Source organism: Lissotriton helveticus, chromosome 9, assembly GCF_964261635.1.
Source record: "Lissotriton helveticus chromosome 9, aLisHel1.1, whole genome shotgun sequence".
Lineage (NCBI taxonomy): Eukaryota > Metazoa > Chordata > Amphibia > Caudata > Salamandridae > Lissotriton > Lissotriton helveticus.
In genome coordinates, this window is record NC_136070.1 from 743,499,550 (window position 1) to 743,526,232 (window position 26,683).

Consider the following 26,683-nt stretch of genomic DNA (forward strand, 5'->3'; position numbering starts at 1 on the left):
CCACCACCCTATGATATTATCAGTAGACTTGGAGAAGGTGTTTGACAGCCTAGAATGGGAATACCTTTACAATGTGCTTAGGCGCTTTGGAGTGGGGTAGGATTACCTGAAATGGACCGCCGTACTATATGCCTCGGCGGTGGCCAGAGTGAAGACGGGTACACTAATATCGCCTCAATACTCAGTGGAAAGAGGCACGAGACAAGGGTGTTCACTGTCTCCGCTGCTATTTGCGTTGGCAGTAGAACCTCTTGCAATGTCACTACGCACGGGAGACCATTATAGGGGATTGCAGAGCACAATTGGGCGACAATACGCATCGCTATATGCTGACGACCTTCTGCTCTTTCTTGAAGACGCAGATGGGGCCCTAGTAGGGGCCGACAATCTTTTAACCAGCTTTGGCGAAATTTCCGGCCTTAAAGTAAACTGGTCCAAAACATGTTTATTTCCAGTACACAAGGGTGAGGTCCAACCATCCACAACCAGAGCGGTCAGATGGGAACCCGTCTGCCTGAAATACCTAGGGGTTTATGTCTATCACACCCCTGCTGACGTATTGGAGGGCAATATTACCCGCGGCATCAGAGCATTGAAGGGCAGCATATCCTTTTGGGCCACTCTCCCACTGTCAGTGGCAGGTAGTATAGCGCTACTCAAAATGGTGGCGCCGCCAAGACTCCTATATTATTTCAGAACGCTGCCCATTTGGATTCCTCCTGCTACCTTCAGGCTCCTGAAGTCCATGATGGTGTCCTTCCTCTTAGGGGAGGGTCGACGCAGAGTAGCCTTAACAGCCCTAATGAGACCCAAATCGGAAGGAGGTTTAGCGGTCCCAGACTTTGAACTGTATTACTTAGCAGCTCAATTGCAGACCTACACCCAGGAAATAGCCCGCAAATTTTGAGGGCCAGAAAACAAACGGGGCCTAGGCATACCTCGTCATGTGCTTTCTTTCATAGCACTACAGCAGAAATTAGACCTTAGAGGCCTCACACAAGAGGAAAAAACGATTAGATTACGCTGGAACCGTACACAGCGTAGGGCGGGAGTCTTGCACCCATATGCCCCCGAAATCCCGTTGGGAATGTTAACGGCATTACCGCACGGCGGGGATTGGTCGCAGTTGCAGAGGTGGGAAGAAGCGGGGATTCAAGTCCTGGGTGACCTATACGAAGACGAAACACTGTTGCCGTTTCCGGTACTCCTAGACCGGTATGATCTACCTAGAGGGGACTTCCTACTGCACTCAGCACTCACACGAGTAATACAAGCGCATTGGAGAGGAGGGCTCGCAGAACCCAGAACAACGATGGCTTGCCAATATACCATGATGGCAGCGGGAACGTTTAAGGCGGTCTCATGCCTGTACTCTAGAATGACCAATGAAGGATTACCTCCTTTAATGGCGCTAAAGGATAAATGGGAAGCTGATATAGGTAAAGAGATCCCTGAGACAGTGTGGAAGCAGTTGATGAGAAGGGCTTGGAAGAGTACTCGCAACGCGCGATTTCAACTAGTACACTTTTACATTCTCCCCTGAGCATACCCGACCCCGGGGAAGATCAAAAGATATTTTGCCGCAGACTCCGTGGGATGCCCTAGATGCAAGACAGTTGGTGTTGAGTTAGACCACATGCTATGGACATGCCCAATCTTAACTCCTTACTGGAAAGAAGAGGGGGACACTCTTAATGAGGTAACAGAGAGGGGATTGGTATTCGACATGGCCGTTGGGGTTTTACATTGGTTCCCTCACACCCCTAAAAATAAGATCAGGAGCAAATTCATAGATATGGGGCTCATTCTTGCGAAACGTGAAATGACACGACATTGGAAGGCGGTGACGGGTCCCACGAGCACACAGTGGAGAAACGAGTTTCTTAAGTGGGCGGGTGGGGAAAGCATGTTGAGGTTTCAATCGGCACGGCGACAGCAGTCTGATAGAGCTCTAGAAATGGCGCAAGCATGGGACGCATTAGTGCAAACACTGCGCGACTATGACAAACAGAACGAACTAGCGAACTAACATCATGATTGGAGATCACCCCTGTGACACGACAGGTACATAGCACACACCATTGTCTGTTAACTCCTGTGCATACTAATCATTATGATTATAACCCATTCTGCGCACCGATGGTGGGTTCTGGGGTCGGGGGAGGTTTCTTAATAATAGTATTTGTTAAGTAATTGGGTAAGACATACCAGGAATAACCTTTACTGGGGTTTCCTGAACTCGATCCTGTTTATACCTAGGGTCCCCACCTAAGAAGACAAAGGAAAGGGCCACTATCAGTGGCCTGGATAGCACGAGAAATGTAATTAACGATGTATGTTGTGTGAAACAAAACCCAATAAAATTTGTTTAAAAAAATAAATAAATAATAATTGGTAATTATTTTTTTAATCATTATTTATTGGTATTTGTAAATAGTTTAGATTTATTTAATAAATATTATTTTTAATATTTTAAAATATATATTTATTTATAAGTATGTTATTTTTAATGTCTACGCTATCCAACACTTTCCCTACTGTTGCACTCTCTGGAGTTGGAATAGTAATTTTTACCCCTACGCTATCCAACACTTTCCCTACTGTTGCACTCTCTGGAGTTGGAATAGTAATTTTTACCCCTACGCTATCCAACGCTTTCCCTACTGTTGCAATCTCTGGAGTTGGAATAGTAATTTTTACCCCTACGCTATCCAACACTTTCCCTACTGTTGAACTCTCTGGAGTTGGAATAGTAATTTTTACCCCTACGCTATCCAACACTTTCCCTACTGTTGCACTCTCTGGAGTTGGAATAGTAATTTTTACCCCTACGCTATCCAACGCTTTCCCTACTGTTGCAATCTCTGGAGTTGGAATAGTAATTTTTACCCCTACGCTATCCAACACTTTCCCTACTGTTGAACTCTCTGGAGTTGGAATAGTAATTTTTACCCATACGCTATCCAATGCTTTCCCTACTGTTGCACTCTCTGGATTTGGAATAGTAATTTTTACCCTCCCACTATCCAACGCTTTCCCTACTGTTGCACTCTCTGGAGTAGGAATAGTAATTTTTACTTCTACGCTATCCAACGCTTTCCCTACTGTTGCACTCTCTGGAGTGGGAATAGTAATTTTTACCCCTACGCTATCCAACGTTTTCCTTACTGTTGCACTCTCTGGAGTGGGAATAGTAATTTTTACCCCTACACTATCAAACATTTTCCTTACTGTTTTTTTTTTGGGAGTTGAAATAGTATTTTATTTCCTCTGTTATTTAATATTTTTTTGTTTTGTTTTACCTAATGTAGTATATAATTAATTTTAGAAATATTAAAAGTAAATTAATTTTTTTTTATCTGTTTTGTATAATTATTAATTTTTATGTATGTTATTTTTTTATGTTTATAGTTGAAATTGTAATTTATAATATTTAATTTATAAGTTATTACAATCATTATTAAAACTGATTATTAAGTAAGTATGTACATTATCTAATATATGTATTTGTTTAATATTTTTTGTTAAATTATGTATATAACTTATTAATTTTAAATATAAAATATGTTTAACTATATTTATTATATTTTTAAGTATTTTTTAATTAATTTTACATATTGTTTTAATTAAAAATAACGCTATTTTTTTAAAAACAATATTTTTGACATCTATATATTTTTTTCGATATTTTTGTACTTACCTTGTTGTAGATAGGATGTCGATATTGTTGACATCGATATTTTTGTTGCAATATTTTTGTATCTCGATATTCTGAGTTTCGATATTCTGTCATAGATCCATAGCCTGCACGTCTTTAAAGCGCTCCAGCCGAGTCTGCCTCGTCTCCAAAGAAATAGGTGCCATTGAAGGGCATGTCCTTGAAGGAAGCTGGATATCCCCCGAAAAGCTGGGTTTTACCAGCCAGGTGTGGCGTTTGAGTGCCACCGTCAACAAAACTGCTCTGCCCAGCGAGTCGGTCGTGTTCAAGCCACAGCATATAGTGAACTTCGCTGTGTCTCTCTCATCTATAACTGCTTTGGAGAGAATGGCTCGGACCTCCGCCAGGACCTGTGGCTGCACTTGCGCCACTGTTTCAAACAGCATGTGGGAATAGCGGCCCAATAAGCATGCAATGCTCCATGACTGCAAGACTAGCAGAAGAAAAGTTTTTCTTACTCAAGCTATCCATCCTCTTGGATTCCCTGCCCGGGGTCACAGGGAACGCGCCCTAGGAAGTGGAGGCTCGCACCACCAACATCTCTTCAAGGTAGGGCGCTGGGTGAGGACATTTGGGTCCCCCAGGGTAGGGCAGTGGCAGTGGGCAATTGCCCTGTTCACAGGAGCCCCTGTGCGGGGTTTGAACAAGGTCCCCAGAAAAACGTTGGTGAGGGCTTCATTGTACAGGGGTAGGAGTTAAGAAGAGGTGACTTTAGCTGCCCTCCGCACCACCATTGCATATGTAGCTTGCTCCTCCATGGCCACAGAAAGTGGAGAGAGCATGCTGTTATCTGGAGAGGTGTCCAGTAGGCTAGAGTCACCCAGTTCCTCATACCAATCCATATCCTGCTGACAGTAGAATTCTAAAGGGTCCAGTGACCCCTTCCATTCCTCCCCAAGGCCTAGCCCTTCAGAATAAGGCTCAGGCTTTCACCTAGAATGCAGGGGTCCTCTCAGTGCTGGGATCAATGTTGGTCGACGAGACTCCGGCTCTGTGTCGTCAGCTACCATAATGGGGCTGATGCCAGCGTTGGGGAAGGTCACAGTGGTACGACCTGCAATAGTCCTGATACGTCGATCCATGGGGGACCATCAGAGCCAGGCCGCAGCCACAGAACAAGATCACTTGAGAGTGAGGCCACTCTAGCCCACGGGGCCCAAAGGTGTGCCGGATCGGTTGGGCTGGTAAAAAAATGAGGCACATGGCTGCTTAGAATTCTTTGATTTGATCGATCGTCACTCCTGCTGGTGGAAAAGTGGTTCAAAAGGGGGTGGTGATGGACAGAGTATCTGAATTAAGCAGAACACTCCTACCCAGTCAAAAGATCAGGGCTTGATCCATCACCGTTTCTTAGCTCACTGCACCATCCCAGTTCAGAACCTGGCTACATGCAAATTAGTCTGACCCTGGCCCAGTGCATCATGGGAACAGGGCAGACCAAACTACCAAGCCAATTCTTTACTGCAAAGGAAACAAGCTTCCGGGGACCGGTTTCTGGCATTACAGCCGTCTTCGGCCCGGCTTGCTTGAATCCTGATGGTGCAGTGAGCAAGGGACTCCCATCTGAGCATACCCGTCCACACTTGTGGTGGCCAAAACGATTCAAAAGGGGGTGGTGATGGACAGAGTATCTGAATTAAGCAGAACACTCCTACCCAGTCAAAAGATCAGGGCTTGATCCATCACCGTTTTTTAGCTCACTGCACCATCCCAGTTCAGAACCTGGCTACATGCAAATTAGTCTGACCCTGGCCCAGTGCATCATGGGAACAGGGCAGACCAAACTACCAAGCCAATTCTTTACTGGAAAGGAAACAAGCTTCCGGGGACCGGTTTCTGGCATTACAGCCGTCTTCGGCCCGGCTTGCTTGAATCCTGATGGTGCAGTGAGCAAGGGACTCACATCTGAGCATACCCTTCCACACTTGTGGTGGCCAAAACGATTCTTTGATTTGATCGATCGTCACTCCTGCTGGTGGAAAAGTGGGGCGGTGCGGATCCAGCCCAGGCTCTGAGGAACCAGGCCTCGAATGCCAATATTCCTCCATCACGTTAGAGGATGGAAGAGGAAAGGTCGGAGCACACTTCGACTTCTTGTGTTTTTTGTGCCTCTTACCTGAGGGCTCCGAAGGTGTGTAGTGGGGCGAAAAAAAGACTACGGACTCCTGGAACAGTCCCTGGACCTTCCTCTTCAGCGGGACTATGACTTTCAAGGAGTCACCTGCCGGGCTGTTAGCAGCAGATAACGCTTCCTCAAATCCTTCGGTGCCTTGGCCCGGCAGTCAGAGCACGGCGTGAGAGTCGTGATCGCGCTCCATACACCACAAACACATGAGGTGCGGGTCCGTCACCAACATGGCGTGGTGACAGGCTCCACAGTATTTAAAACCGGTCTTCCCTGATTACATCCTCAACACACCAGAGGAAACCTAAAAATAAAAAAACACGTTGCAAAAATCCTGTCTAAAACTGTCAGAGGTGAAGCACGGCAAGGCCCCGGGACCAGATGGCTACACGTCGCTTTTTTATAGGACGTTCTGTATGACGCTGGCGCCTATCCTTACCCGTCTTTTCAACTCATTCTCTGATCCGGGCGCCATCCCGCCTGACCTCTTACGGGCCACCGTGACTGTCATCCCCAAGCCGGGGAAAGACCGGACCCGCTGCGGCTCATATAGACCGATCTCCCTCCTCAATGTCGATCTCAAGCTGTATACTGGGATCCTCGCGGCCCGGTTGGAACTCCACTTACCAGGTTTGGTGGACTCTGACCAGGCGGGATTCACCCCCGGGAGGCAGACGGTGGACAATACTAAAAGGGTGGTGCATCTTCTAGAGAAGGCCTCTCGGATTCCCGGGGAGAGAATGATGCTGGCGGTGGACGCGGAGAAGGCGTTCGACCGGGTACACTGGCCTTACTTGGAACGGGTCTTAGCAAAGGTAGGAGTTGGGGAGAAGTTTCCTTCCTTGGTATTTAACTGCTATAAGTTTCCTTCTGCGACAGTGCGGGTGAATGGCTGCAGTTCACAGAGTTTTACGATAGAGAGGGGCACCAGGCAGGGATGTCCGCTGTCCCCGTTGCTCTTCGCTCTGTATATGGAGCCATTTGCCCAAAGGATACGGCAGAACCCGTGTGCGACTGGGGTGAAAATGGGGGGGTACACCCACACTGTCAGTCTGGCCAAACAAAACCCCCAGACATTTTGTTTTGGAGTGCTGTAGATTAGCTCTAATGGAAAATTTCTTCAAGTACAAAGACACCCTCTTCCTTCAACGCCATGGAGTATCAATGGGCAGTACATTTGCCCCAAGTGTGGCGGGGTTGTACGTTAGCACCTTTGAACGCACCTTCGTTCAGAATGAGAACAATCCCTTTCTTCATCATATTCTCTTTTGGAAGAGATATATAGATATCTTTTTAATTTGGAAGGGTGATAAGGAAACCTTGACGGACTTTCATCGCTGGCTCAATACCCAAGATGAATGCTTGAAATTTACATACACTGCTAATGAAAGTACTTTAGATTTTTTAGACATTACCATCTTTTCTAAAGACAATACTTTGCACACCCGTACTTTCTTTAAACCGACGGCCAAGAACAGCCTGCTGCTATCTTTTCAAAGCTTTCATCCAAGACCCTTACGGGAAAATCTCCCGTACAGCCAATTCCTTCGCTTGAGGAGAAATTGCAGCTCTATTACTGACTACAAAAGTCAAGCGAATGACTTATGTGACAAACTACTTGTTCGTCAATATCCAAAAAAGGAGATCAACACATGCAAAAAACGTGCCCGCAACCAACCAAGAGAAGCACTCCTAGAGACGTGTGCTAAATTGGAGGAAGATAGGATCACATGCGTAACTACTTATAGCCCAGTCACCAACCAAGTGAAGAAAATAATCAACAAAAACTGGAGAATAGTAACATCTCACAATCTGAATTGGCCTAAACCGATGTTTGCCAACAAGAGAAGCCGCAACCTCAAGGACTTGCTGGTGCACACGAGACCCCCACCTAAGAAAAAGAAAGACACACCTGGACTGTGGAATAACAGTCCAGTAACAGGCCATTACCCATGTGGAAACTGCACAGTTTGTGACACTACAAAAACCACAAAGGAATTACAGCTGCTTCCCAACTTCAATTGGAAATTAAAAAGACATACGAACTGCAACACAAGCCATGTCATTTACATGATAACTTGCCCATGTCAAATTAGATACATTGGCATGACCTGTCGTAAAGCAAAACAAAGACTTTGCGAACACCGCAGCAATGTGAACTGTAAAAAAACAACCACAAAAATGTCAACTCACTACAAAGAATCTGGGCACTCTGTGAATGACCTACAGTGGGTTATCCTGGAAACCCTCGAAACTGTGGACAGGAATGCAGCTAAAATTTTATTTGAAAAAGAGCAACGTTGGGTGCACAGACTTAAGACAGACAGTGAGGGCCTGAATGATGCCGTTCCGTGGTTATGTCTTAACAAATAATTGATATTTTGTCTGAATTACGAATTTTCTAACGTTCTTTAACTATGGGAAAATTCAGAATGAGCGCCAAAAGAGTACATTTTCACAAACTCCATCTGTCATCTATTTCTAAGCTAGAAATGATTACAATTCTCATCTGAAAATTAGGTATAACAATTTAGTACAACTAATAAGTACAAACACTCGAGTAACTCTTCAGTTTCCATCACTATGCAATAAAAGAAGACAGGTTACACACTGGCGATTGATTCCGGGTCACCAAGGGCAGAGACAGCACAAGCTGCTAGACGGGTGTTTGAAGGCTAGAGGTATCGAGGAGCATTGCCCTTTTCGTTATGGAGTAAACCGCAAGTATTACAACCCCTTTACTAAACTCCTTCTTTCCTCACTCCACAACAGTGAAGCCTCCCCCTAACTGCCTTGGTTCCCGAGGAGACAAGTCTTACATAATGTAGAGGTACATTCCATAAGGTCCAGTTACGCATAAGCGCATGTGTAGACCCTGCTCTGTACTGAGTTTTGCTTAGTTTTAGACTTTTGTTAGAAGTGCCTACTTTTCAAATAGAATCTCTTTCTGAATAGGCTTTCCAGAGTGCGCATTTAAAGATACTATAGCGGCAGTATGCACATGTTCGATTTTCAGAATACATGTAGAACAAGTGCTTGGTACCGTCTAATAATGAATGCATGTACTTTGAAATAATAGCAAGAGTCTATACTCGAACAGGTATTACATCGTTATACCAATGTCTAAGATAATCATGATGACACAGTAAAATTGATTAGCGCCTTTGACGTCATGGTAATGTAACAATGAAATTGCGCCTTAAAGTAAATAGCGCTTTTAATATCAGGGCACTACAAAGAAATGATTTCATGACGCCTAAATACGACTTTGGAATTTATATATCACAATATTCCGCATAGAATTTTGAGAATGAGCAAGTTGACGCTTAATATGAATGTGACTGAGTCTAGTATTGCACAACTCGCTTTTAATTATATGTTTTTTTTAATAATATGCTTCATAATTCTCAACTGTGTCTCTATGTCATTGTACATTGCTGAAGTGTCTTTTCCCACTTATTCGCTACAAATGTGGTTGCACTATCTCCCTTTTCTCTTATTACAGGTACAACGTGACCTACTACCACAAAACGAATCAGGTTACAAATTTACCTTTTTCTTTTTTTCACTTAATCACTTTATGGTCCTGAGGAAAGCCGACTGACCAACAGGCAGATAAGGCTGAAACATGTCGACCACTTTTAACCTCACAAGTTTAGTGCGCTAGAATTCCTAAATAATTCCATAGCGACACGCCTTAACCTTCTACCCGAATCCAGAAATATTAAAGTTGAACCTCTGGCTGTCCGGGTATTTTAGAACACCTTTATAGCACTATTTCACCTATTTACCATCTCTACTGTTTTAACCAATGGTGCACCCTCCGCCAGGAGGTTGTAAACAAAAACTGACCCAAGGATTACGCACGGACACGTGTTACAAGAAGCGGGGACACATCATATACCGCTACACGACTCTGAAAAAACACATGTATGAGGGTCTTTTATTTGGGAGACACCTACCGATCCACCTGCAGACTTTGGTTATGCAGGACCAGTGATCCTTTCCACATTGATTTAGAATTATTGAAAGGAGATTGAAAGGATCTCTACTCTCTCTCCCTCCACCAATTGATGATACGAGGCTGAGATACCTACAAGCACGCCACTGGGCGTTGCACCCGCAAGTGCGGGAGACGGCAGATAGGAGTATTCTTCCCTACGAGAGATGGCTTTTGTCTCGTACCTCCGACGCGAGGCTGATCTCCGACCTCTACAAGTTTTTGCAACCCCCTTCCTCTCACTTCTACAACCCGGGCAGGGAGCGGCAGGAACGTGAGCTGGGGAGGACGCTGAGCCACAAAGAGTGGGACCAGATCTCATACCGTGCGCATCACTCTGCATACCACACGGGACTCACCGAAACATTTACTAAAGTGACCACTTACTGGTATTACACTCCCGAAAGACTACGCGAGATGAATCGTAATATTGATGGTAACTGTTGGAGGGCATGTGGGCAGGTGGGCACACTTACGCATGTCCTGTGGGATTGTCCGCTGCTGCAGGCCTACTGGAAAGAGGTGTTGGATGAGATTGATACACACTTTGCTATAGAGCTGCCACGCTTCCCCGCGTATGTACTGCTAGGCCTCCCTAATCGGCTGATGTATCCCTTGAAATCCCGTAGAGGCCGACAAATTGCTATTGCACTGGGCTCTGCGATTCAGAACATCCTCATACACTGGCGCACCACTACACTCCCCTCCATCACAGGTTGGTTGCATAGATTGTGGCATGTGTTGGGCATGGAGAAGTTGTCGCTCACAGTAGCTGGGGATGTGGAGCAGTTCAATGACCTCTGGCAACCGTGTCACTCTCTGCATTTAGGGAACTTACTTGTCCGAGGTATCTCCGCCTCTTGAGATTGACATCACCTGCTGCATCGGCTCCCTGAAGGGTATTTGGTCGGAGCTTGTCGGCGGGGGGGGGGGGTGGGAAGAGACGAGGGGGCGGGGTGGGACGGTTTGGGGCACTGGACGGGGATGGGGGTTGGGGGGAGGGGGGCCTTGGGGGAGTTGGGTAGAGGAAGGGGGTGGGGGGGTTGTTCCTTTTTTACACTGCTGTCGTTTTCTTAGCGTCAATACAAGCTAGCCTTCTAGGCCTTTCATGGGGAAAGACTCAGCGCCTCGGTGCGCTTTCAGTTGCTGGGCTGTAGCACTGGTTCTTGGCAGCAGTATTTCATGTTTTTTTGTATTGTTTCCATAATATGCAATAAAATGCTTTAAACCTAAAACTGTCAGAGGGATAGCTCTTCTCTTGAATCAGTGTGGTCTGGCAGAGAAATAAAAGAAATTATTTCAGCCTGCTGAGGTGGTACCTATAAAGGTTACGCGCACGTCACTTCCAGTGCGGACGACCCCATGTGGAGCAGACCCACACTCAGGGACACTGCTCACAAATTAATCTTCCTAATCTAGTTGGACGCCTGGAGAAAATGAAAGGTAAAGAATATGCAGCTAGATGGCTTTATCAGATTGAACCATTACAAAAAAATACTGAGACACAAAGCCAATTTTTACTACAGTGGATATTTGCTTGGGCAAAGTACTGTACACATTAAATGCAAAGAAGGATGACCAAGAACCTCTCATGGATATCCTAGAAGTACTTCAGGAAGAAGTAGCAGACCTATTTGCAGTGAAGTAAGCATGGGAACACAAACATATCTCATGGCATCATTCTTCCCTTACAGATGTTGTCTCAGAAAGGTCTGTGTATGTCAATGTCCTAAAAGTAAAGTCAATCCAATTACAGACTCTAAACAAAAATGCAGATTATAGAGTACTCTGCAGTATATGCCATGTAGAAGCAGAACAAACTTTAGAATTTCAAAATGCGGAAGCAAGGCGCTGCCAGGCCTCCTTGGTCGAGGGGCAAATATAATTTTTTAGATGCTACCCTATGTCAATTGGGGCCCCAGATGAAGTCTCTGGTCATCTTTTCCAGCGTGGTGAAGAAGAAGGCGGGCACATAAATAGGCAGGTTGGCAAAGTAATATAGGAATCTCGGCAGAGTCACCATTTTGACCAGTTCTACTCTACCCACCACAGCAAGGGGGAGTGTACTCCAGAAGTTCATCTGGGATCTAGAGGTCTAGTGAGCGGCGATACACATGTATGCCCAGGTAGCGAAACGTATCAGCGCTCCACTGCACTCTCACTTCATTGAGTATAAGGCCTGGGTTGCGGCACTCCTCTTTAAAGTTATATAGTTTGGAGTTGGCAACGTTTACACCTAGCCCTGATTCTGCTGCAAATTCCTGGAGGATTTGGGCTCTGTCACTTGTGTGATATCCTTTAAGTAGATTAACAGATCGTCGGCATATAGTGGCACAACGTGTGTGCCATCACCCAGCGGTATGCCATCATGTAATTGTGTTCTAAGTGGCCAGTGGCTCCATCGCAAGCGTGAAAAGGAGAGGGGACAACGGGCAACCTTGTCTCGTCCCTCGTTGCACTGGGATGTCGTCCGACACATATGGTCCCACCTGCGTTCTCACCACAGGGTTTGTGTAAAGTAGGCGGGTCAACTGTGAAAAATGGGAGCCTAATTTGTATTTTTCGAGAGTTGCAAACAAATAACTCCATTCTAGAGAATCGAATGCTTTCTCGAGGTCACGTATGAGGCAGCCTGCTCTCGGCCATTCATATATGGAGTAGGTTGCGATTCTGAAGAAGTGGAGCAGATTACGTGAGGTGCTTCGAGCCAGCACAAAGCTGTTTTGGTCCGCGTGCACCAGGGCGGGGACTGCCTGTGTCAATCTGTCCGCTAGTATTTTCGCTAAGATTTTATAGTCGGTATTGAGCAGGGCAAGGGGTCTGTATGAGCCTGTGTCTGTTGGATCTCTATCAGGTTTGGACAGTGAAATCAACTCTCACCCTCTGTCTCATATCGCAGAAGTTCTAGTTCTATTTTGCTTAGGCTGGAGGTGAGAGTCCGGCGTATTTTCCAGGTCGCTCCCAGACAGTGCCCCTTGTCGCAACTTTGGAAGCCTCCCATTCCACTAGTGTGTCCCCTGCTGTGTCTTTGTTAAATTCAAAGCATTCAAGGATCGCCGTGGCCAAGGAGGAGTGAAAAGGAGGATCTTCGAGCACAGCTGTTTAGAGTCTCCACATGGGGGTGTGGGGGGGCGTTCAGGTTCTCAGGCGAGTTTTATTATTTGGGTTTGTGGTCGGAGTGTATCTGGCCCAGGTGCTCTATTTGGTGGACCAGAGGGAGCAGCGTGGGGGATCTCACTATTCAATCTAGGCATACCTGTAGTCTGTGTACCGCTGAGTAGTGTGAGTAGGCATAAGCATCCGGGTTGATGGCATGCCATATGTCTAAGAACGCCCAGTGTGTCAGCCAGTCTGCGAGAACCTGCGCATTGGACGTTGCTGCGGTTCTGGACACGGGTGGGAACGATCTGTCTAACTCTACATTAAGCACCTAATTAAAATCCCCTCCCAAGAGCCAGGGGACTCCCCTCCATCTTGCTAAAGTTTTTGTAAGGCTTTCTAAAAAAGTGGGTTGACTGACATTTGGGGCATAGATGGACCCAAGGAGGATTGGTTGGCCATTGAGTCGTCCGCTCACGAGGGCATATCTGCCTTCAGGGTTGACCAGTGCCACATCACTTGTGAACGGGACTCCTGCTCTCACCCAGATGAGGGCGACTCGAGCATGCGCTGAGTAGCTGGTACCATACACTTGGCCTCTCCATCTATGCCAGAGGCACCCCAGTACAGCGAGGGACATGTGTGTTTCTTGGAGCAGCGCTATGTCAGTGGCTCTGCATCGCAGATAGGCATAGATCGATTATCTAAGTAGACGGAGTGTATATACCGCGCACATTCCATGTGACTATGTTAACCTGTGCCATGGTTCCTTTTTGTATTTACAAGGTTGGCTCAGTGGGGGTAAGGTGTTGCAACTCCTGACCTGTGGGGGTGTGTTCCAGCTTGGTGCTATTAAAAACAAGGTGCATGCATGAACTGAACTAAGCCTAACCTTGAGGGCTTGTTCGGAGTGGAAATTCGTCCAAACTGTGGTGCCCAACTTAAGGCTAAAAACTGTATTGAACTGACGTATGGCGTGGGTTTGTACGGTGCGTTGGCAGCAGGGGATATTTCACCCCTTGATGTCATGTTGCGGTTGGTTATCCCCTCAACCAGTTCACAGCGTGGGGGGTAAAGGGGGTCCCGTGAGCCACACATGTCCCTCAACATCATGCTAGGTGTGTGCCGTGTACAGTAGTGTGAACGGCCGCGCCAAATTTTGCAAGCAACAGTTACGTAAGCAACATATGATTTAACAACATTGTGGTAGCACGGCGGGTACTTTCGTGGGTTGCTTTCAACAGTTCACAGGAGGTCTTGGAAAGAGTCATATGATGTCGTCAGCAGTTTGTGGCATAACTTCTGGCAGTGGAAACTCTTCAGGGTCCTCTAGTCTGGATGGTGTTGAGTCCCCAGTTTCCGAGGATCTGGAGGGGCTCAAGTGGCGGTCTGAGTTTTGTGTTGCAGTTCCCAGTATCGCGGCCACTTGTAGTGCCTCTTGCCTCTCCGCTCTCTGTTCTAGGTCGGGGGCTGTGAACGTCGCAGTAACTCCTGAGCGGTATCCACTGCTCCGACTGTGTCTTTTCCTGTTGAGTTTTCTTGGCTCATCTTCCACAAGCGGCCTGGGTCCAGTCAGTGTTCCCGATTCCTCCAGCCAGTCCCAAACCTCGACAGTTGAATCAAAGAAGCGCGCCAATCCTTTTGCGACCACATGAAGTCTAGCAGGGAACAGTAAAGAGTAGCGTTGACCAAGGTCGCGTAGCTGTCTTTTCACCACAGTATATGCACTTCTGCGGCACTGGACCTGCGCTGTGTAATCTGGAAAGATCATGATTTGATTGCTTCCGATCTTTATGTCTGCCAGCTTGCGGGTTTTGCGGAGGATCGAGTCTCTGTCTCTATAGTGGAGGACTTTAAACAGGAATGGGAGGGCTCCCGGCAGTGGCTTTTGTGCGGGGACACGGTGCGCTCTCTCGATCACTCAAAGTGGGGAGATAGGGCGCCAGCAGGAAGTAAATCTCGAATCCAGCGCTCTGCGTGGTCCTCCGGTTTTCATCTTTCTTTACCCTCTGGAAGTCCCACGACATGGATATTGTTGCGGCGCAAGCGTCCTTCTGCGTCTCCAACTTTGTCTTCTAGGTCGTGCACGTGGTCCATTTAATCTTGCAGGGCTGCGGTGTGGCTTTGTGTAACTGGTTTTAGTTCTGCAAGTGCTTGTTTCTGGAGGCTCACCTTCTCCCCGAGTTTGTGATGGTCGGATCTCAGAAGGGTGAAATCCGAGGTGACCTTGTCAATTTTTTACTCCAGAGAGCATCGGGTCTGGTCCAACATGGCTCCTATCTATTCTACTGCTGCCAGAACAGAGTCTAGCTTGGCAGCGAGTGTGCGCGTGGCATTTCTGTGGCTGCTTTGCCATCCGCCGTTGTCGCTTCCGAGTTGCCAGTGCATGCATTTAGCTGTTGGGTGTTTGTGCGTAGGCGGCCCATTACTAATTGCTGCACTGTCGCCATTCGCCACTTGTAGGTGCAGGCTTTACCAGTGTGGGGTAGCGATCTTATTTGTACAGTAGGCACATGCACGTGGAGGAGCTACCCAATTGCTGTATGAGGCTGACTAATGCAGGGATGTGCGTGTGCGGGTTTACACAGTCGTGGCCTACCTTCTGGCTACTGCCTCTGTCTTGTGTGGACGTTGTCGGGCCTGATCAAGTCTGCTCTGTTGAAGCAAGGTAGGTCTTCTCCAGCGTCTGACTTGCTTGCGTCCCAGCTGGCTGGCGTGTTTTAAGGTGTCACTGTACACTATCTGGCGGTTTATGCTGCAGCGTGGGCCAATCGTGCTAGTTACATTAATGAACTGAGTCCAATGCACCCTGCCGCAGTGCAGATCAGCGCAAAGCGGGTGTGCGTCACCTCCTCACGTCTTTGTTTTAACGCTGCAGGGTTGTTATGCCTCTCACATCCATATTCAGATGGCCTAGGCCCGATACGGCCTCCAGGCGAGCCTGTGTATTTGCAGATGTTGTGTTGCTTTCCACCGTGCTTGCACAGTCATGTCCCAGGTCAACAACGTGGCCCAGTTCAGGCGGTGACTGTCAGGTACTGCACTGTTTTGTGTGGCCGCCCCAGTGTTGTCTAGGATATAGCTGTAACCTAGTCACACTTACATGGCAGCAGTACAGGAAAGGGGGCCTGGGGTAGGCCGCTCACCACTGCACACGCGTGACAGACTCCCTCAGTTGCTCCACAACACAGTTCAAATGCGGTTTTCAAGGGGATGCTGAGCCGCCACAGTTTCCTTCCCTCCTGACTTTTGCGGTGGCACTTAAACGGCCAAGGTGCACAGCAGCAGCAGGCACCTACTCCTCCCATTCAGCACGGGGTTCATTCACGTTCCGGTTGCGCGGGAAGCATAGGCCCGCGCCTCTGGTTCCCAGTACACCACCACTAGTATGCACATCACCGCTGGGCCTCCGCAGGAGTCATCCGCTTGATTCTGCCACTTTGTACTGCTGCCCTAGTGAGATCCAGGACGCGGCAGCGGCCTCCCCCAGTCGCATGCCTACGGCAGTCGTCCGGATAGGGAGGGGAGGGAGGCAGTGGGGCAGGCCACTCAACTCTGTGTTCACACGCAGCCTCCTGCAATGGCCCCGCAGCATGGCTCCAGCGAGCTCGCCGCTCCTCAAAGGGGCCACTAGTCCGCTTCAGCATTCTTCCCTCTCCACCTCCACAGCAACGCCTGGGTGCCCCAGGCACACGTCAGTGGTAGGCATCCCAAGTCTCTCCTCGGCATGAGGGCACCGCAGTTCCGAAGTCGGTGGGGTCCTGCAGCCCGTTGCCACTCCCCACCCGCTCTGGCAGTCTCTTACGTGCAGGCCTGTACCTCGTGGACCGTATCTGTGGGCCTCTGTATTCCGCTCTATGTGCGTGCAGCGCTGCTGGGCCTCCGCAGGGACCCCGGCCGTCTCAATGGCCCTTGGGTATTTTTGGGGGGGCTGCTCTCAGGCCGCGACTGTCTACGTTTTTCCCCAGCGATGATCACTGTAGGCATCTCACTGGCAGGGGGAGAACGGCGTTTGGTAAATGCTATTCGCGCTTCCGAGTGTGCTCAGCAGCACGCTCCTCGTTGTCGGGTCCTGTGGGCTTCAGTCGTGGCTTTCTCTACCTCCTCCACCTCCCCTCGACCTCAAACGTGGGCCGTCACTGCTCAGACACTTTTGTGCCGCCTGATTTTGCTCGGATAGCGGTGGGTGCAAGGACAGAGCTCTAGCAAATCGCGTCCGCCATGCTTGGCTGGCTGGCTGGCCACGCCATCATTTAGAAGTATTATTATTTGTTTTATTGGTTTGCACCTTGATTTTACCACTCTGTATCTTATTATTGCTATATATCATCACCACTAAGTAGCAAATCTGTATTTTTTTGTATACTGCTTGTTTTCTGAAAACTAATAAAATCATTTGAAATATGAAAAGGAGATACAAAAAGAAAAACAAAGAAGTTATATAAGAAAAAGGTAAGAGTTCATGGTAAATAAGATTTAAAATAATATAAAAGGCAATATAATACATATAATACGTGCTAAGACAAAGTTGTAGTCAGATGACCAGGTTTTGTATTTGCATCGTAAAGATTTTTCTCTCCACAAAATTGCTCTATGACTCAAAGCAAAATGCAATAAAATCATTGTGTTTGAAAATTATTTTCCTGTTATGATGTTTTATAGTAATAAAAGTCAACCACTAAAAACACCTAGTTTTATGTTACTTGAAAACATTGTTACATAAATCGAATCCAATTTTTTAAACATGACTTACACATAAGAATATTTTATGCAAATAAAATAAAGATTCCTAAGTTCATAAGAAAAATAATCATGTAAGAAAAGGAGATGCAGCAATGCAGAATCTACAAAATGTAAAGTACAATCTCACGATAAACATAAACTACTGCCACACTGCCATACACAAAAGTGTTAAAGTTGTCCTACAAATGAGAAAAAAAGAAAAGGTAATGTGAATGGTCAATTAGGTAAATAAATAAGCAATGAAAAAACAAATTCACTGAAAAAACAAACTTACAAATAAGTTATGATTCAGAACAAATATTAAAACAATCACCTAAAACCCACAGATGCCAATCGTTTATAGTTCAGGTGGATAAAGCAAAAACCATTGTAATCATCACTGATGTCATCAATATTGTTGTTTGAGATGTCATCTTTGATGTGCCTGATTATTTATTCTGGGATATCATTAGTGAAGTCATCCGTGAGGCAATGTGCAATGCATAGAGGTGTTCAATATGGCTCATGTAGCATAATTGGTGAGCTGGAAGGATTTCTGTTTTTCCAGATGAACTATAATCACATTTCTTTTCCAGAGAGCTTATCTATGAATAAAAACGGATGTTTATTTAGCCTACCTCGACTGATCCTTTGCTTCTCCCCAGACAGAATTCCTGGAGTGTCGATGATGCTGATGCTGTCCAAAACTGGGTTTGGTAACTGAGCACAAATGAACCTGCACAAAGCAGATGAGAGAGAGTCTCACTACACAGCCACGGGAAGGGATTGTGGCCTCATGTGAGCTTGGATAAATTCACAGGAAACCCCATCAAAGACATCGGAATAAATACAACAAATAGCTTAAATGACATTATATACAAGAACAGTTCTGGCTCACGACTCGGCACAACACAGAGGCGATAAGGTGAAAAAACAACAAGCAGTTGGGAGCACCTTAAACACCTGGCACTTCAAATTGCTTTTAAGCAGCAGAAAATTAAATAGTGTCCTAAAAATGGTCTTTCCAAGTATAATTTTGATCTCTTCCTCCCCACCTGCACCCATATCTTTCCCAGATGAAAAGTAAAGCGTAAGCAAACTTTCTAGCCACGGAGTTAAACTGTTGACATAGCTCCATCTGGTTTATCGTGTGGTAAGAAAGGGTGCACAGTAACTTCGTTCTATCCTAAATTCATGTGCTAGGATTCGGGGGATGCGGAGGATTGTGGGGTATGTGGTTTAAAAAAGAATAAAGACAACTTCTGCCATACTTCATATGCCTGTTCCTAACGGAAAACTGTATTTTTCTTTTTTGTTTATGGACGGCCAGGCAGGGGCTAATTTGGTGGACCCAGTTTCCTTCCCAAAAAGACAAACTATCTAATACACGGCAAGGTGGCCAAGACCTTTAAACTCCCAAAAGCCGCACTGAACATGCCCGCATAACCTCACCATTGAGTTTGGGGCATCACCCTCCCTAGCAGCGACGGGCTGGCAGCTAAGCACAATAATGGAACAACAAAGGCTCATGCAGCGCCTGGTTAATGAATCCCCTGTGACCTCCTTGCACATCAGTGAAGACGCTTGGACCAGGAGTACACCAACAGTAATTTTGAGAGCCCCTAGCCATTTATGCGGGGTTGGTGTCCCCACCCAGTTGTATTCGGAGTCTGATGCCAAAACACTTCAGGGTTACCGCGCAGCACAGGATTGAGGCCTGCTGGTAGGAGACAGATTCATTGACAGGGTACTGTAACCTGATAAACCTAAATCTGGGGTGTCCAAGAAAAGCCCATCTACACCCCAAAGAGGATCTGTAGGCCTGCCTTAGTGACATGCACAATAAAGAGAACATGGTAACCACTCACATGCAGGCACTGAAGTAGGACATGGCCTTGGCCATGGCGGACATGACAAATATCTTCAGGTAATAGGGGAATGGGTGGCCATGAACGAAGACCACATTTTGGCAATGAGCCAGGAGCTAAAGAACACGCAGGAGGAAGGACAGAACACTTCACTCTTTTGTGGGCTTGCTGAAGGGGAACTACAAAGCCCAAGATCCTGTGATTTGGCCCAAGAGGAGGGCTACACTAAAGCGCTCTTAAGCGCAGTGAGATCACAGCACATGCCCTGAAAAATGCCCAGGCCAGTAATCATCCAGGCAACCCCTTTTGGTGATTGTTTTTTTGGTATTGAAAGGTGCGTCATTGTTGGAAACATACTAGGAACTTTTTACTTATAATATCTACTGAGTGGTTCCATCTGAATTAATTTGCCACTATATGCAATGTCTTTTTTGGGAATACGCTTAGTGGATATGGGGGAAGTGAAAACTGCCTGGAGGGAGTGAATAAGGATAAGGTAATCCCCCACCAATGACACTACCTCGGACTCCTTTTTGGCACGAGCAGTTGGGGTCATCTCGAAAGAGATCTTGCAGAGAGACATCTAACCCTGGATTTAGGGAAATGCACAAGTTGGCATTTTTAGAGTCGGCCAGGATGTCAACCATGCTCTGGGATCAATGATTCCTTGACCACTCAGAGTCCACTACCCAATGCATCTGAGTCCTAAGTTCACCCGCCAACTTTAGGTGACCCAAAGGATTTGGCATTATCCCATTTTAGTGAGTGTGGGCCCTCTGCCAAAAGGAAACTACAGCATAAGCGTGCTGGTAACCCCAATGCGTGGGAAGAAAATGGTGGTTTCAATAGGGTCGTGGTTACGGCCTCGTTGTTCGGGAAGTCTTGGTTGGGGAACTCGTTGTTCCAACATACAACCGTTTGGGCAAGCATTTGGACACTATGCAGCAGTCTGGTCCCTCTCAGTCAGCTACAAATGGAGCTCCACATTTTGATCAGGAAGAGGTACTTGGCAAGTTTAAAGCTATTGCTGATGCCTGTGTTACTGCATTGGTGGAAAAGATGAGAGCCCTAGAAAATGCTGCTCCAGAATGGTCCAGTTGGGCCTTTGGATATAGCCATTCGTATTGTCAGTACCTCCAACTTGTACAATCCTATGCAACAAGTTCATATAGGATCAGCCAATGCCAATATTTGCGGGCCATTAGATGATGGTATCTGCAAGGCGTCAAGAGGTGAGAGTGGCATACAATGAGGGGGGGGGGCTGAGCATTCCCCCCGGATTGAGATACTTTTGTTTCAGACCAGCCATGCCTCAACATCCACCCAGTGTTGACTACTATGTCACGATAATTACAGGGGTACAGCCGCTGCCCCCTACACAGAAGAATTAACCTTTCAATTCAAAAATAAGGCGAGCCACTGGTTGCCTCAAAACACTTTAATATCAGGGAATATAACAATATCATATTTGTCAAGAGTGTTGATTCTACTATTAAGAATTTGATGGACTACTGTATAGGGATTAATTGCAGGCATCCGAGTATGGCCCATTGTTTGATTTCAAGCAACAGGAGGAAGCATCACTGAATAGCTGCATTAATGTTCTCCCGCTAGGTTTTTCAAAACACCTGCAACTCTGGATGGAGCCTGGTCTCCAGCGGTTCCCACCAAGGGTTTGTGAGCCTGTTCGATTACCAGTTTCAACTTCAAACAGATTCCTTCCCCTGTCGGACCTAGAGTGTATAGATTGACATCCAAAGAATTTACCAAAATCTAAAGATATAAAGAACAAGTTACTTACCTTCGGTAACGCTTTTTCTGGTAGATACTATATCTGCCTGTGGATTCCTCACCTTGTGAATATCCCCCTTGCGCCAGCAACGTTCGGAAATTTTCTTCGTAGTACGCCGACGTGGGCGACGTCACAGGAGCACGGCATCGCGCGCGACTCCGTCTGACGTCACCGACCCCATATCAGGCCCACGCCGGCGTGATGACGTCAGTTCCGCCCTTTTTTCCGTGCCTTCGAGGCACACGGACGGACCAACGATAGCAAATATGCAAATATACAATGTACACAGTACATATAGAACTAAATCAATAGTATAAACCATATATACAGCAAGACCAGGTATAGCAGAGTGGACAACGGGGAGGCGGGTGGGTCAGTGAGGAATCCACAGGCAGATATAGTATCTACCAGAAAAAGCGTTACCGAAGGTAAGTAACTTGTTCTTCTGATAGATACATCTGCCGTGTGGATTCCTCACCTTGTGAATAGATTCCCACAGCAGTCCCCACTCCCGGAGGAGGGTGCCCACTCTGCTACACCAGGAAGTCTTGGAGGACAGAGCGCGCGAAGTGGCCATCCCTCCTCACCTCGGTATCCAAGCAGTAATGCTTTGCGAAAGTGTGGAGGGAGGCCCAAGTCGCGGCCTTGCAAATATCCTCAACAGGTACACCCCTAGACAAAGCAGATGTTGCAGACTTTGCTCTAGTAGAATGTGCTCTAATACCCTCAGGAGGGTCCTTACCGGCAAGGGAGTAGCAGATCTTGATGCACAGGATTATCCACCTGGAAAGTGTGCGCTTGTGCACCGCTCTGCCCTTCTTGCAGCCAGCAAAACCAACAAACAGCTGGTCGTCCATCCGGAAGTCTTTAGTCCTGTCCAGATAGAACGACACCGCCCTCTTAGGGTCCAGGCGGTGCAGTCTCTCTTCCTCCTTAGACGGGTGAGGGGGAGGATAGAAGGTAGGAAGGGTAATGGACTGCCCAAGATGGAAAGGAGTCACCACCTTAGGCAGAAAAGCAGCCCTGGTCCTGAGAACCATCCTTTCAGCATGAATGGTCAGGAATGGGGGTTTGGAACTTAGAGCTTGAAGCTCACTTACCCTCCTTGCCGAGGTGATTGCAACGAGGAAGATAGTTTTAAAAGAGAGAAGCCTCAATGGACACTTGTGCAAGGGTTCGAAGGGAGAACCCATTAAAAAGGTCAGCACAAGATTCAAATCCCAATGAGGAACAACAAAAGGAGTAGGAGGGAACATATTCGTTAGACCCCTCAAGAATCTCAAAACCACCGGAGATTTAAAGAGAGATGGCTGATCCGGCAAACATAGAAACGCGGATAAGGCTGAAAGATACCCCTTGACCGTGGCCACAGCAAAACCTTGCTGCGCCAGAGAAAGGGCAAACTGTAAAATATTAGATAAATGAGCCTTCAAAGGGTCAACATCTCTCTCCCTGCACCAAGAAACAAACTTTGACCACCTATAGGAGTAAATGGACTTAGTGGTGTCACGCCTGGCAGAGAGAATGACATCCACCACCTCGTGAGGGAGAGAAAAAGAACTCAAGTTGCCCCGTTCAATCTCCAGGCATGAAGGTGTAATGTCTGGAGGTGGGGGTGTAGAACCTGCCCCTCCATCTGAGAGAGGAGGTCTGCCCTGTGAGGGAGACGGAGCGGCGGGTGAGAGGAGAGGTGGAGAAGGTCTGAGTACCACACCCTTCTTGGCCAATCCGGGGCGACCAATATGACTTGGGCCCGGTCTTGACGAATCTTCCTCAGAACCCGAGGAATCAAAGGTATGGGAGGAAACGCGTAAAGGAGTTGATCTCCCCAACTCAACTGAAACGCGTCCCCCAATGCTCCTTGCATCGGATACTGGAGACTGCAGAATGAAAGGCAGTGAGCATTCTCGCGAGTGGCAAATAGATGCACCCGAGGATTCCCCCACATCCGAAAGATGTCGTGAACAACCTCCGGGTGAAGCCTCCACTCGTGGTCGGCAGAGAACTGCCGACTGAGACTGTCTGCACGAACGTTCAGAACTCCGGCCAGATGATTTGCCACCAGACAAATCTGATGGTCCTGAACCCAGGACCAGAGACGCAGAGCCTCTCTGCAGAGACACTGTGACCCTACTCCTCCCTGCTTGTTGATGTACCACATCGCAGTCGTGTTGTCCGTTAGGACTTGAACCGAACGACCGTGAAGGGAAGGGAGGAAGGCCTTGAGCGCCAAACGTATCGCCCTCAATTCCAGAAGGTTGATGTGAAACAACCTTTCTTCCGGAGACCAAAGACCTTTGACCTCCAGGTCTCCCAGATGAGCACCCCACCCGAGAGTGGATGCATCCGTTATCACTGTGGCCACTGATGGAGGCAGTTGAAAAGGCTTTCCTTGCGACAGATTGCCTTCCACGCCCCACCAAGACAGATCCGCTGCAGCTTCTCTGGAGATCTTCACTGACTCCCTGAGATCTCCGTTGTGCTGATACCACTGCCTGCGGAGGCACCACTGGAGTGCCCTCATGTGCCAGCGTGCATGACTGACCAACAGAATGCAAGAAGCCATCAGACCGAGCAGACGAAGGACCTTCAGGACCGGAACAACCGCTCCATTGTAGAATAAAGGAATCATCTCCTGAATGTCGTGAATCCTTTGAGGTGGAGGGAACGCACGACATACAGAAGTGTCCAGTACCGCACCTATGAACAGGTTGCGCTGGGAGGGCACCAGGTGAGACTTGGGTACGATTATCGAAAAACCCAACCTGTGTAACAACTGAGTTGTCTCTTGCAGATGATGGAGCACCATCTCCGGCGACTCTGCTTTGATCAGCCAGTCGTCTAGATAAGGGAATACAGGAATCCCTGACCTTCTGAGATGCGCAGCCACCACTGCCATCACCTTGGTGAAAACTCGAGGCGCAGTAGTAAGTCCAAAGGGAAGAACCGCAAACTGGTAGTGCTGCGATCCCACCGTAAAACGGAGATACTTCCTGTGCGACTTCAGGATTGGGATGTGAAAATACGCATCCTGCAAGTCGATCGACACCATCCAGTCTTCTTCCATCAGCGCCAGAAGAACCTGAGCAAGGGTGAGCATTTTGAACTTCTCCTGTTTGAGATAGAGGTTCAAAACCCTGAGATCCAGGATCGGCCGAAGCCGGCCATCCTTTTTGGGAATCAAGAAATACCGGGAGTAGCATCCTTGACCCCTCTCCTGCTCTGGAACCACCTCTATTGCACCCTTTCGAAACAGTGCCAGGACTTCCTCCTGCAGGAGAAGCAGGTGGTCCTCCGAACAATAACCTTGGCAAGGAGGGTAATTGGGAGGGAACTCCTGAAAAGGAAGTGCATACCCATTCTCTACGAGATTGAGAACCCAAAGATCTGATGTAACCGATTCCCAATCTCGTAGAAAATGAGTAAGCCGACCCCCTACTGGCCCTACATGATCCAGAATGGTGGATCTAGGGCTGCTTTGCTGATGCGGGTGGGGGTTGGGTATTATTGGAGGAAGTGGAGGAAGAGGAGACTTGACGTCCACGTCCACGACCCCTCTGTCTACCTCTATAGGATCTATATAGAGGGTTCTGCTGCTGCTGCTGCTGTTGTTGTTGACCCTGCTTGAAGGGACGAAAAGAAGATTTTCCAAATCCTTTGAATTTTCTAGTCGTCGACCCTCTCATCTGCAGACCCAAAGATCTTGCGGTGGCACGGCTGTCCTTAAACCTTTCCAAGGCTACATCAGCCTTCTTACCAAAAAGGCCAGTTCCTTCAAAGGGTAAGTCCAGCAATGTAGACTGCACATCCGCAGAGAAATCTGAAGACTTTAACCATGCGGCTCTCCTGGTCGCAATGGATGAACCCATAATTCTAGCAACAGAATCCACAGTGTCCATGCCGCTCTGAATGACCATGCGGGCAGCAGCCTGAGTGTCAGAGACCACTTCATTAAAGTTCTTCTTATCCTCCTCAGGAAGTTTTGATGACAATTGCTTCACTGAGTCCATTAGAGCATGCACATATCTACCTAAAAGGCAAGTAGCATTTGATGACTTAAGAGCCATGCTCCCAGAAGAGAAAGTCTTCTTCGCAGACTGATCTAATTTCTTAGACTCTTTGTCAGCTGGCACCTGAGGGAAAGAGCCTGCAGCCCTATTAGAGCAAGCCGCCTGAATCACAAGACTTTCCGGAGATGGATGCGTAGAAAGAAATGCCGGGTCATCAGGAGCCACTCTATAGCGCCTTGCAATAACTCTTGAAACTGCAGGAGCAGATAATGGCCTCTTCCAAATCTCCTTTATTGGATCCGTCAAGGCATCAGTAAATGGTAGTGTAGGCTCAACAATTGAAGAAGGAGAATGCAAGACTTCAGTGAGGATGTTGGGCTTGTACTCCACTGTGGGCAACTTTAAATTAAGAAGGTCAGCAGCCTTCCTAATAACCACGTGATAGGGAGCCACGTCCCTAGACGGAGTATCAGAAGTCGAAGGTAGACCCCACTCGGGAGAGAGTTCCAGACCACTAGCATCCCGAAGCTCATCGAAATCATCATCATGATCAGGAAGCTCGCCCTCTTCCACATCAGAACTTTCATCATCCTTTTGCTCGAGAAGACGCTGAGCTCTTCGCCTCGACCACTCCAATCGAATCGAAGTCGACGGATCCGGTAACGACTCCGACGGAGCCGGTTCCGACGTCGATCGAGGAGCCGGAGCAGCAGGACGAGAGTCATGAACAGGTGTGGTACCTCGATCTCGACTGCGAGGTCGATCCGGAGTCGGCGAAGCCGCATGCGGAGTCGAAGACCTCGGTGGAGCCGTACCGAGCCATGGTGGAAGAGGCGCCGGCATGAAAGGCATAAATGGAGCCGGGGCGTACGACTGAGGAATACCCAGATTGTACGACAATGGACCCATGGGACCAACAGGCGCTCCAGTGGGGTACATTGCCCTAGAATACACTCCAAACATCGCATTTAGAAAATGCGAGGGATCCTGTCCAGGACCAGGAAAGGGAGGGTACGGACCTACCGGATGCTCCAATGGAGGCCGTCCCGACACATTCTCACTCTGACCTTCCGGGTCCACAGGCGACTCCGTTGGAGCCGGTTCCAGAGGAATCACCTCTTCTCCTTCTTCATGCTCCGAGGATATCGGATCCGGATCCGGCTCCGGTTCCGGCTCCGGTGCTGGAGAACCTTCTTTTGATAAAGCAGGCGAAGGAGAGACAAAGTCTTTACGATGTTTGTGAGACCTTCTCTTCGAATCAGAGGATTCCTTCTCCGAATGATGTTTCGAACTGTGCTTCCTCCTCTTATGCTTTCTCCTCGAGGAGCTCGAAGCGTGACCTGAAGCCG

At 47.7% G+C, this 26,683-nt stretch overlaps 1 protein-coding gene across 1 annotated transcript in view; it reads right to left on the reverse strand.

Moving 5' to 3' along the window:
- LOC144782956 (EH domain-containing protein 1) overlaps window positions 1-26,683 on the reverse strand; it is a 1,028,199-nt gene that overhangs the window by 926,458 nt on the left and 75,058 nt on the right. Inside the window, exon 2 of the mRNA XM_078662184.1 lies at window positions 18,303-18,400. Within this exon, the coding sequence (XP_078518310.1) occupies window positions 18,303-18,400 (98 nt within the window). The remainder of the gene's footprint in view (window positions 1-18,302; window positions 18,401-26,683) is intronic.